General features: G+C 41.7%; 1 protein-coding gene across 4 annotated transcripts in view; it reads right to left on the reverse strand.

Moving 5' to 3' along the window:
• Positions 1 to 6,331: 6,331 nt before the first annotated feature.
• Positions 6,332 to 12,993, reverse strand: part of pax3b (paired box 3b) — a 34,142-nt gene continuing 27,480 nt past the window's right edge. For all 4 annotated transcript variants that reach the window (XM_033632053.2, XM_033632054.2, XM_033632050.2 and 1 more), the window contains exon 9: positions 6,332 to 8,141. In XM_033632053.2, coding sequence (XP_033487944.2) covers positions 8,107 to 8,141 — 35 coding nt within the window. In that variant the 3' untranslated portion in view covers positions 6,332 to 8,106. The remainder of the gene's footprint in view (positions 8,142 to 12,993) is intronic.

Consider the following 12,993-nt stretch of genomic DNA (forward strand, 5'->3'; position numbering starts at 1 on the left):
ACTAGCATAGCATAGCATAGCAGTCACCTTTGTATCATCTGTATATGATAATACCAAAGAAAATAAGAAGTTATTTATTCAGTTGAATGGTGTTTTTAGTTTTAATTTTTATAGTTTATGTAGAATAATCACATAGTTTTGCTATAGACTGCTGCTGATTTGGCCCTCTAGGCCTTTTGAGTGAATAAATAGCAACGACTTGAAAGCCCACTTCAGACCAATGATTCACTACGAGACAAAACCGCTTTAGAACGTTGCAGAGAAAAGTTGCAGCAGTGTGAACTGGCCGGTCTTAGCTCGACTGTTTGATGTTATTGTGGCGTATTAATTATGAATACAGTCCATGTGATGCTGGTTTTGTTGCTGTTTTTGCACTGTTTCACCACTACTATAAATGCAGCTGTAGCCAGTATCTCACTATCACTATCCTCATTCATATTTTAAGAAGCTACAAATTATATTCAGCCACAAAATAAGGCTGAAAAGCTGCAAATCAGAACAGAAATTCGGACAGTTGTTGCATAGAGATGATACACTCAGTACGTTTACATGGACAGTTTAATTCCACTTTTAATCAGAATGAAAGGCCATTCCGATTAAAAGTGGTCATGTAAACAGTCATTCCGATTGAAAATTAAATCCGATTAAAGGGTGTGGTTTATTCCGTTTGTCATTCCGAATGAAATTATTTTGTGTGCATGTATACACTCATTCCTCTTTAAGTTCATTCCGGTCTTTCTGCACATGCTCGTTCCCTTGCCCTCCTGGCGCGATGACGTATATAGCGCGCATAGCAACAGGCTGAGATAGAGCAGTCGGACTCGTTCTACTAACCAGTTTCCATACGCCAAAGCACGGTCTTCCTTCTTCGACCTTCTTCCTCCCTTCTCCTCCTCAACAGACGAAGCATTAGCAGAACAAGGTTGTTGTCGTACTGCAGCTTCAAGAATATAAGCAAAACAAGCCTGAAAAAGGCACTAAGAACGGCGTCGTCAAGCATCTTGTTATCCGGAGCAAAGACTACAGTGTTTTCTTCCGGTAAACGTAACATGTAACATTCGCCCTGCCCCCTATCCAATCAGAAACCTTCCCTGCTCCAAACCTTGCGCGGACCCGAATAAAGGCGATTAAACTGATCTCCTGTGTAAACCCTCATTCAGAATGAATATTTCCCATGTAAAGTTACCTGGAAAAACTTTAATTCCGAATGATTTCATTAAGATTTATTTCATTCTGAATGAGAAACCATCATGTAACCGCACCCACTGTCTCATGTAGTTGCATTGGTGTGAACCAGCACATTGCAGAACAGAGCATTGCAAATAGTTGCCTATTTCAACTCGTTTGGTTGCAAATCTTTGGTCTGAATTGGGCTTTAGTTTTATATTTTTTATAGCTGTATTTCAATGTGAATCACTCTCAAGGGCCCTGAGTACAAGTATTAAGTAGCATAAAATGGAAATAATCAAGTACAAGTACCTTTAAATTATCTAATTTTTAATGATACCAGTTGCCAAATATTCTGTCTCTGCTACAAATATTTTAAACATCACACGTCAGTTATTCTGGAAAAGAACATTTAAAAAACAGTTTTAAAGGGTAAATAAGATGCCAGAGTGAATTAAAAAAAAAACCTTCCCCCAGACTCACCTATAGAGGTCCAGGCTAAGCCCCTGATGTCCTCAAATCCTAGAAATGCCCCTGATACCACCTAAACGTCAAACAGTGTTTCTTGTGATGTAACCACCCTGCTGTCTTATTTCCCTCTTACATGTTCTGAAAGGAATTCCCAAGCCGCAGAGTTGTACAGTCAATCTTAAGAAAGTAAATTTGGTATGTAGAAGGTTTTCACACGACAAAAGAGATGTACTGTACAGACGCAGACAAGAGATTGATTATTTAACAAATGAGAGCAATAATGTGGACGTGTCACTATACAGTCATGTATCATCTCTTGGCTGTCTGCCAGTCACACACACACACACACACACACTGATCCCCCATCCTCCTCTGTCTGTTCCGTCGCCCCCCTGTCCTCCTCCAGCTCAGATGCCCTCCCTCTCCTCTGTTGATGTGTTTTTCCGTCTGGAGGTCCAGAGGTTAAGTTGTCCCCAGCATGTGTTGGTGCTCAGGTCAGCAGCAGCCAGGACCCGTGATGACAGAGTGTGTGAATGCTGGGGAGTGTCAGGGGTTAAGTGTATGTACAGGGGTTGTGTGGCAGGCTGGGGTATGTAGGAGACACCCGAAACACTGCCTTCCACCTGGTCATCTCCTGTGGAGAAAGAAACGGACTGATCAGATGTTTTGAGGAGTGATGTAGCCTTATAGTCCTGCAGTGGTGGGGCAGTGTATATTTATAATAACGTAAAGTGCAAACACTGAAAAAAAATGAAGTAAACATGGGCTGATCCTTGAAAAAACTCTACCAAGTTATGAAATACTGTGATATTTCTGTGCACGCCAAGAAATAGACTGAGACAGAAGCTTAGTTACTGCCTTTAAACTGGGCTCTGTCACTTTAAGAGAGGGAAAATACTTTCTAAATAAATGTTTTTCTCAACTTCACAACAGTACTAAAGGAACAGTGTGTAAGATTTAGGGTGATTTAGTGACATCTAGTGGTGAGGATTGCAGATTGCAACCAGCTGAAACTTCTCCTGGTTAGATTCCCTCAGTGTTCAGTGTTCAGGAGGTTTTTACCAGGAGCCAAATTATCCACCGAGGTCTCTTCCTCTCCAAAACAAACAGAGCAGATGATTTAAACCGGTAAAAACACTGAAGAAAGAAGTTTCTCATTACAGTGTTTCTCCTACCATGTTCGGCACATCAAAAAGAGGCCGCTATAGCCCAGCACCTGCTAAAGCGTGCTCACCTTTTTTCTGATCCAGATGTTCAGGATTTTTTTACCTTGAGCCGAATAATCTGCAGAGGTCTTCTCCTCTTGGTGATTTAAACCAGTGAAAATCCTGAATGAAGCAGTTTTACGTGAGAAATTTGTGTTTCTCTGATGGTAGGCTAGCACCTTCTAACATCTGCTCATCTTTTTTCTCTGATAACTAAGCTAAGCAGATGGTCAGGAGGTTTTAACCAGGAGCCAAAATATCTCTCCAAAACAAATTAACCCAGTGATTAAAACAGGTGAAACACTGAATAAAGCAGTTTCACATTAAAAAATCTTTGTTTTTCTCATCGCGGAGGGGCTGCTTATTACTGTGGCCGATGCGGAAACATGAAACCGCAATGTCCCTATCTAGAGCGAGTGTTTGGTTTGTCTGTTCAGGGCTACTGTAGAAACCAACCCGGTCTCACTTCGAAGGCATTGAAATGCAACACTTGGGCAGTGACTTACAGTGTCAGACACCAACATAAAAAGCCATCCAACATCAGCATGATATGCGGCCAGTCGCCATTATAGTTTAACAGCGCTTGGCAGCATCAGGGGGAAACTCAGCAAGACAAGAACAAAAGTTTAGGCGGTGAAAGTCTGAGTCTTGCGGGTTGGGAGGGGTGGTGGATGGGTCCAACAAGCATGACTTTCACCCAGGAGAGTGGTGTTTGTGTCCTGTATGATTATAATTCCAAACCCTGTTCTTTTTTCTTAAACCCAACCTTGTGTGTTTGTTGTTGAATGAAAAAAAAACACCAATTCATGTTGCTGTACCAACATAGTGCTTTTATTTTGAAAGAAGACAATACATGTGACAGGCAGAACTTGACACGGTGTCCCAGAACGTCAACAACCAACGCACCCAGGGTACCTTGCACGTCATATCTAGACATGAAGGTCCATCGACATGTGACGAGGCCAGAGTGAGAATCTAAAAACATGGCGATGCAACATGAAAATTTCCATGGATGAGGACCCGCTTTCTGTGTAGACATAAATGGCTCATTCTAAGGTAACAAAAACACAGTGATTTTTATTTTCAGGAGATTAGACACATAAGAAAACATACTCCTAAATTTTACACACTGGACCTTAAAGTGTTCAGATACTGGTCAGACAACTGCAGCTGGACTGAAGTGGGCCATGACTTAGGCGAATGCACTTTTTTTTTTTCCTCGTCGTATTCAATAAAAGATGTGCAACATGAATTTACAAAATGGGTTATTTCAAAACTTCATGCATCCATTCATCCTTTTTTAACTGCTCATTGTGTTCAGGACAACACATTCACATCAAAATGGAATTTAGAGTCTCCATTTTACCCACTGTATCCTGCATGTCTTTGGACTGAGGAAAGAGAGCGGAACATCTGGGGCAAAGCCACACAGACAGGGGGAGAACACGAAAAAACCAGCCAGCTGGTCGTCACATTCGAACTGAAACCCTTCTGTGCCAGCCACCGAGTCAGTGTGCCAACAGGGGTCCTCTCTGACTACATCACAACTTAAACTTTATTTACCGAGAGTACTCAAACAAATGGCCACAGCACACACTGTGGAGACAAAGACAATCAGAAAGAGCTCACACACACAGAGAGAGAGAGAGAGAGACACACACACACACACACACACACACACACACAGGCACATTTAACATGGTGAGAATGACAGAAGCAGCTGCTGGCATGTTCTGGAGGTCATGTTAGATCACAACACCGAGGAAAAAAACAAATTCTTTAACCCAGGGGGTTGTCTAAGATGTGAGTTACTGGATCACATGATTATACAAGGCTGTGAGTGTTTCCCTCAGTGTGTGTGTGTGTGTTTGAGAATGACAAAGACACGGAGTGACTGACTGTGTACAGTACGTGTGTGATGGGGTTTTAGATACAGAAATGTTTCTACTTCTTCCATTTTATTACATTTATTTCACTTACAAGTCTAAAGGAGCACAGCAGGAGTATATTTGCCTCAGTGAGAGAGTCTTTAAAACCATAAACTCACACTATGCAGAACATGTAGTTAATTAGCACCTTGATGAATAATTGCACTGCAGCCCAGAGCCAGCAATCCAGCTCTCTGTGCTTCACACAGGTGTGAGCAAAACACACAAATAAGGGCTGTAATTATTTTGCGTACTGCTCTAAATGTGAGGCTAAAGCACAGCTGACCAATTTCAGTGGCTTATATTTGTGTTTTTTAAACATAGAGGATTGTTTTTTCATTTAGAAATGGGGAAAAAATAATAATTAAATAATTAAAAAAACAGCTTATTTTGATTGGATTTATTTGAATATAGCTGTATGTGTGGAGTTCAGCTGCCAGGCCGACAATCCCAAAAATCTGTCTTTATCCCGCAGTATGAAATACCATTAAAATAGTTCCATTTAACTACACTCTGGGGTGTATTAAAGAAATAATAGCCTTTTCAGTGCAGGGGAGGGTTCATTAATAAAAGTAATGTCTTAGCTTCGGAATTTTGCAGGTGTGATTTGTCTTCATCTTTAATGGTATGGACTGATTAAGAAAGCAAACAGTGTGTGTGTGTGTGTGTGTGCTGTGCGTTCACATCTGTACGCCAAAGTGTGTATCCGCAGGTGATTAGAGCGCCGCCGCTTGTACTTTTCCAGAGTGTGTGCGTGTGTTTGTTGGCATGTGTGTGTCTCGCTGTCCTCCCATTGGCTGAACTCTTCAGGCTTAGCAAACAGAGCTGACAAGACTATGAGTGATCCTTAACGTTGTTATTGACTTAGACTTTATTTATAGAGTGTGTGGTCCCCGCTGCACGAGCTGCACACAGCGCCACCCCTCCGAGGCCTGCGAGCAGACACGATTAATCAGAAGAATGTTATAATTAGGCTTAATACCCTCAGGCTGCATGAACACACACACACACACACACACATAAACAGACGCAGAAACAACACTACATGTGAACATGGACATAATGTATGAATGCATGTGGTGCACAAACACACACGCACAGAGCGGGCCCTGTGTATGTAAGCAGGGTGGATGGGTTGCAGAGGTTTTCAGAGGGACTGGGTGTGCTGTTTGTCCAAAACGCTTTAAGGCTTGTTCTCCTCATCGGAGAGGTTGTTAAACAAAAGTCAGTTTGTTACAGTAGCGTGGGGCCAGCGGGGGTATTAATACACACCAATGCAGATGTCTGAGCATTTACAGCCATCTGTGAGAAAGCCTGTTGTGTTCACTGTCAAATCGAATGTCTGGTGATCCCCATTTGGCCGGGCCTATTTTGGTTGGAGGGTTCACATGAGTGTCTTCAAAAGTACATATTTGTCTCCGACTGCGCTGGTATTCTTCTATAGAGTGAAATGACAGTCACTCGCTTTCTGTTTGTCATGTTGTGGCAAAAATAAATACAAAGACTCCATTTAGTGATCAGCATCAGGCTGAGAAAACACCAAGAAAACAGAAACGGCTATTTTCAGTATTTTTATTTTATTATAAATAGTAGTGATAATGCGCTTGTACACATGACATCATGTCATATCGCTTTGTCAAATAATACAAAAAATATATCAAAGGAATGAAAGGACTGGGTCGTTCTAACATAGACAGATTTACAAGGGTGCTCATGGAGGCACTGAGCCGTAGGATGATGGGTAAAGTATTGCCACTCATGTATACATTGTGGGAACTTTTACACTGTTGACATACAGAAGATTTGAGACAATAAATATGTCCGGAATGCGTTAAAATCCTAATTTTCCTGTGTATGCAAAATAGAAACAAAAAAAAACAACTTTCCAAGCAACACAAAAAAAATATTTAAAAAAATAAAGTACAGTTTTGGCTTTCTAATTCCTGGTAATTTTCTGTTTACATTGGCATTCCCTTGATTCATTCTTTTTCTCATGACACCACGCTGACTTCAGTCCTCACAAATGTGGTCCTCAGTGTGCTGTTACAGGCAATATTAACAATGTTCCGTATTTGTTGTGGACCCAAAAGCCTTCAAAGGCACATGTGTTGCTCCTTTGCAAACTAGATCCAGAGAATGAATCCAAAGTCTTTCATAAGACTCTAAGAGGCACGTTTGACTTTTTTATTATTGTTTTAACGGTGAGGTCGACTCTGAGATACATGATATTGCACTTCTGGTCAGCTGGGAGAATGGCTGTCTTCAGTCTAAACTCTCTCGGCCTCTCGGATTCTCAAGTGTCTCTCGGTCGTGACTTGTGACCCGGTGGCTTTTTCTCGCCGGGAGAGGATCTTTAAAGGGTTTTTAACCCTGTGATCGATCTTGCCTATCCCCTCCTTCCTTTAAAGCCACTTCTCCGCCGCCCTCCTCTGCTGCTCTCTCATCTGTCACTTTCCCTAAAGTCACCCCCTGACCTCTTCCGAGTTCCTCTCTAAAACTACAAAAGGCCGGGATCCCTGCCTCACCGTCCGAAACATCAATGAGACAGAGAGAGTTAGACAGAAAGGCGAGAGGAGAGAGAGGGAGGCAGAGGGGGAGGAGGTAGGAGGAATGTTTGAATGAACTTTCACTGCAGTACAGCTGCGGTGTACATTAGAGTTTCTGACACAATAAAACCCACAGATTCGTTTGCTCACGTTTGTTTTTCTCTGTCTCTGGAATTCCTCTCCATGTGTGGGATGCACAGATCTCAAACAAATGCAATAAAATCAACAAAGCCCTTTTCTTTTTCCCCTTTGAGCAGATACATTTTGGGGATTAATTTGGGTGTACATGGAATTTTATACGTACTCATGTGGCCCTAAGATATGTAAACATGTTCCTTCAAGCATCGCCTCAGAGGCTGGTTGATTATGACGAAGAGATTTGGGTTTGCTGTCCTCACAGAGACCCCATAGGCAGAGTCCACGGATGGTGTTTAGTCACTGGATTTGTCTGTGGAAAGTGCCTCTGCAGGGTGCCGTAGAGGGTCACAGCTCCACCGCACCAACCACATTAAGCACCGCCATCTCTTGTCGTCAATACTGATGCAATGTTCACAGTCAATCAACAGTTTTTGTTCACAGTCAATAAACAGTTTTTGGTCTGATAATCCTTCTTGTGGTCCCTTCTTTTTTGTTTTTGTGTCCATTTCTCCACCAAGAATTAACAATATAATGTCCTGAAGTAGAGAACATGTCCCGGTAAATGGTAGCAAAATAAATTTTGGTCCAGATATTAAAAAATTTCCATCACTGTACACACAAATGTCCCTCTGTGTAATCCGAAGCTCGCGATCAGGTGATTTCAGGCCTCAGATAAGAAAGGGCACCTGTAAAAGAAGAGGATGAAACAGTTGTTAAATTACAAGTGAAAAGGGATTTTAAAAAAAATAAGGTGGAAAGATGATAAAAGAGATATACGGCCGCAGTAAATTCCGGGCATATGTTGAAGCTGGGCATTTTGTTAACATATGGCTATTGTTAGCATAGCATGTGCTAACAGTGGTTTGGGGTGTAAGGTCAGTGGAAGGGGAGAACAGAAGTGTGAGGATGACTCAGACAAATACAACAAGATTTCTGCCACTCAAAAACAGCAATTCCACAATCACAGCAAAAATGCAAACTGGAACAATCTTTTATCTGAGGTATGATGTAGGACTGTGGGTGTGGGTCACAGGTCCATTCTGAATGGACCGCAAGTGACTCGCGAACGTGTCAAGGTTGTAAAACCCCCTTTTTTCATTGTGTTTTGCTTATGGTGCACTGTTGTGCGTAGTTTCTGTTGTGGACTTCTGAAACGTGTCATCACTTCAAACTCATGATTATAAGCACATCAGAAAGGTCATGAAATATCAGTGTGTGCATCAGCTGTTAAAGAGGGTCCATGTCATTGGTCCAACAGCCCATTGGTCCAACATCCCATTAGTCCGACGGTCCGCGGTGCTGAACGGCTCATGGCGGGTGTATTTCTGCCTTGATGGTGCGCCGCGACCGGCTCTGGGTCAGCTGGGAAAGGCTTGAGGCGAAGCAGGCTCACGGCTTATGTGTCTATCACTTTCTTTTTCATTTTAACCCACACCATGATCTTTTCCTGACCCTAACCAAGTGGTTTTTGTGCCTAAACCTAACCAGACCTTAACCACAGGGCATCATGATGATTTCGGAACAACGGGACTTCGGAACAATGGGTTTAATATGGTCGGACCAATGGGCTGTCGGACCAATGGGCAGTTCCCGTTAAAGAGGGCCCCAAACACAACAATAAACACTTTTTCTTTAGAAATCTGTGGTGAAGTACTTGCTACTACTATTCAAGCCTGTCAGATTTACATGTGGATGTTATTAAACTGCTTTCTTAATGAGGTTGTTGTTGCCTGAAAATATTCAGAGACAACGTTTCTGTCAGGTAACGATACAATATATATTCGTGTACCACAAAGGCTTCAGTATGCAGGCTGCTCTCATGCACTGTTTGTGCGTTTTCCTATGAAAAGTAACGCACCCAAATTTGTACATATCCCACGTAATTACGAGTCAGTAATTTGTGTGTAACCCACATATTTTGGAAGGCTGAGATCACGTGACCAATGTTCTGACAAGAGTAAACAAGGAAGCAGTCGAGATTGGAGGCAGGTTGGGGTGGTGGATTTGTCACAAAACACAGGACTTTCCCCAGGAGACCAGTTTTCGGAATTGCGTAAACTTTGAATCGTTTTAAGCTACGACCTCGCCCTGTTTCTTTTCCTCAACCTTACCTCCGTAACTTTACGTTAATTAAGTAACTTTACAGTAAGGACCTAACATCATATGTGGAGAGCTAACTTGTAGGATACCATACGAACCGTTGTATGAGGATAAGTTGCAGAAGCAGGTTATTGGACCTTTAGACAACAAATGCACTTTGGTTAAGGTTAAGAAAAGTTTGTGATTTCAGTTAAATGCTAACAAAAAAGGTAACATTTAAAAAATAGTAATGCTGTAGTCATTACAAGTGGACAGCGTGTTGCAAGATTATCTATTTCGGCAAAAAAACAACTAGAATATGTTGTCACTGAACATTTTGCTGGTAACTGAACTAGGTTTTCAGTCAGCGCATTTACATGACATCAGAGAAAATTGATTTATTGTGTCAGTCCGACTAAAAAATACTTGTAACTGACTGACTGAAATCATTGTCCACCATGGTACCAGTTTACTGCTAGCTAACTTGTTTGTTGATTGTTTGGTCTGTGACATAATAGGTCAACCAAAAAAAGAAGCTGAAAGGGGGCCTATCGCCACCTATCGTGGTGGAGTCGGACATACTTCGTTCAGTAAGTCAATTCCCCTACCGTGCTTGCTTACTGGGACAAGGACAGTGGTCCAATTAAATGGCCTAATCGAGGTATAACCATAGCTTGACTTAACTGTGCATCTAAAGGTACATTAATTAGCATTTTCCTAATTATGTTTGTGGAAAACGTAATTTGCTCAGCATTGAGCTTCCCTCAAAATTTATTTGCAATTTCAATTTGGAGCTAATCTGTTTTAGTAGGACTTTAGGAGTTAGTGTGAGCGCTGATCGTCACCAGAACAGTCAGAGAGAAAGACTCTGGTTCACTACATGACAGGTGACCGCTGCAAAGCTCTGTGCAGAAACACAGCGGCTCGGCCTGCTTAGCAACAGCAACACTACCAAAATAAAAACAAACAAGTATTTCATGGATCAACACTGTAGTTTCCGAGAGGCAGTCCAGTGAGAGCTGCATGTCGTCAAAGCTGTGCAGCAGTGTGAATCAGTCTCCTCTGCACTGGAACCAGGAGCGGCACTATCCAACACTGCTTCCCCAGCTGACCTCAGTCCTAGCACCTGTTTCTAATAGCCGCCCTGCCAGAGGCTATTAGGATCCGTCCACCCCCAGAAAGGACCTTTCCTCTGCAGCTCCAAACCCAACCGCACACTGGCTATCCAGTCGCACTGATTAATCACATCAAGATGGAGTGCTCGGGCTTGTAACGCTGTAGAGGTGTACGTGAGTGCGAGTGCTGTCCTGGTGGCTGCCTCTGAGCTGGTGTGTACGTACGCGCACACTGCCACATACGAGAAGTTTTTCATGTGTGTCGCCCTAATTCTTTATTCTGTTCACTTTGAGATACCTGACCGAGATATTTCATTAGACATTTGCTGCTCTCGGATATTAAGTCAGATATTCATTTGATACACACACACACAGTCGGACCGGTTGGACCGCTGCCACGCTCTTTGAAGGGCCCGGTTGTCTCGAGGTTGCCACAAGGTCAGTGGATGAACCTGATTGGTCAACCCCCTGTGGACCAAAATTGGAAACGGCGGCCGCTGTAATCACGCTGTGACGGAAAACGACGTTGCCTTCCAAAGTTCGACGGGGATTTGTTTGAAGTTGATTTTAACCCTTAACGTAACAGTAATGTGAAGTGAAAGACCCTCTCACTGCTGGACAGGTAGGTATTCTCTGAGGGCAAACAGTCTGAGGGGGCTATCAGGCACTACTGGGGCTACACGTTACCCTGATGGGAGCTGACTCCACGGCAGACCTAACCGCAGATTTCAGTATCAGCGCCGGGCTGATCACTTCATAGATGGAATCAGATCTGCACAATTAACCCCAACACTTGAGACTGCATGATTGGACCCGGAAAAATGTTCGCTGCCTTTAACAAGCAGTGACCTGTGTTGTTGTCAGCATTTTTTTTTTTTTACCATTCCTAGAATCAAAGCAGGAGGTTTGTGGTTACAAGTTACGCATCTTACTACCAGAGCACACAATAATCATACGCTGTCGGCTGACTTGGTTTAGATTTTCATCTGAAAGTAAGTGAAAGGCCACTCTGAAACCAGTCAGCGGTTTACACTAGAGAATTGGAAAGGTCTTCAAATTGCTTCAGGTCATAGATTACAAAAAACAAAATTGTGGCTGTGTTGTTTTGTGGTCATGTGATCTCTAAGCCCTGTGATGAGCATATTCTCCAAAAGACATTTTCTTTCATTTTGATAGATACCACAAATCAGCAACTGCGACAACTTCTGTAACACTCAGGGTGTCAACAGGTATCAGACACTTCAATGTAATGCTTGATAAGAGCTTTTTGTAACCAAATTAAGGACTAATTTTTGGACAAATCATCTTTTCTTTTGTTCAGGCATTGGAGGAAAGTATAAAGGTAAGTAGCATAGAATAGTATATATGTGTAGTCCAGTGCAGAGGTAGGTTTTGTGTAGGAATATGGTTATTACAGTGAGTTAGGTTCAGTCTTAGGTTTAAAGATTTGTAACATCAGAAATGTGGACTTTCATGCAGAAAAGTGTGAGTCGTTTTGACAAAAAGAAATTTAAAAAGATGGATGAATGAAATCAGATCATGTATTTGGCAATTAAAAACTCTTTAATTCAAATTTAAGACTATTCAGTGACTTCTAAGGCCCTAATATTTATAACTTTTTCAAGGACCTGCAGGCACCAATGCTTTGTAAAATCATTACCATCATGGCAAAAGTGCTAATTATCACTAAATCAAGCTCTGATATTCTCGAACCATGAACGTCATTTTTTTACTGTCCTTAAATCGAGCTTTGTGAGTGTTTTTTCTTTCTTTGTTTTGTTTTAGTTTTTGTTTTTTGTCAGCTAAGTTTGTTCAAACCCATTTTGAATTAAAAACTATCAAAGTGCAGATAAACCCAAGGACAACGATTGGAAACAGGATTTATCTGATTTTAGTTATAAGCCCAAAATATTCAGACTGAAAATACTTCACGCTCATCAGCACTTCAGAATTTCACTTAAGTTTTCATGTCAGGACCTTCTGACAAAAAAAGTGTTCTATTCTTTACAGCATGTTGAGCATCACCAAGAGATTATAAACTAAGTGCAATCAGTGTGAATGGAGACAGTTGGTAATTACACTGATAGAGTGTAATTAAGTAAATTTACTTAGGGACAATTTTGAGGTGCTTGGCTTCACTCTTGTGTGCTACATTGTGGAGGGAAATATTGTTTAAAGCTGTTTTGGGTAACTTTCTTTTTTTTTTTTAAATTGTCATGTTTGCTGAAACTGTCACTATATTCACACAGAGTTGAGACAAAAAACATTATACACCTACTCTATTACCTTGTAGCGCTTCTAATTGCATTACTGTACAGAATGTGAATGACACAAGGAGTCTCTA

Source organism: Epinephelus lanceolatus, chromosome 4, assembly GCF_041903045.1.
Source record: "Epinephelus lanceolatus isolate andai-2023 chromosome 4, ASM4190304v1, whole genome shotgun sequence".
NCBI lineage: Eukaryota > Metazoa > Chordata > Actinopteri > Perciformes > Serranidae > Epinephelus > Epinephelus lanceolatus.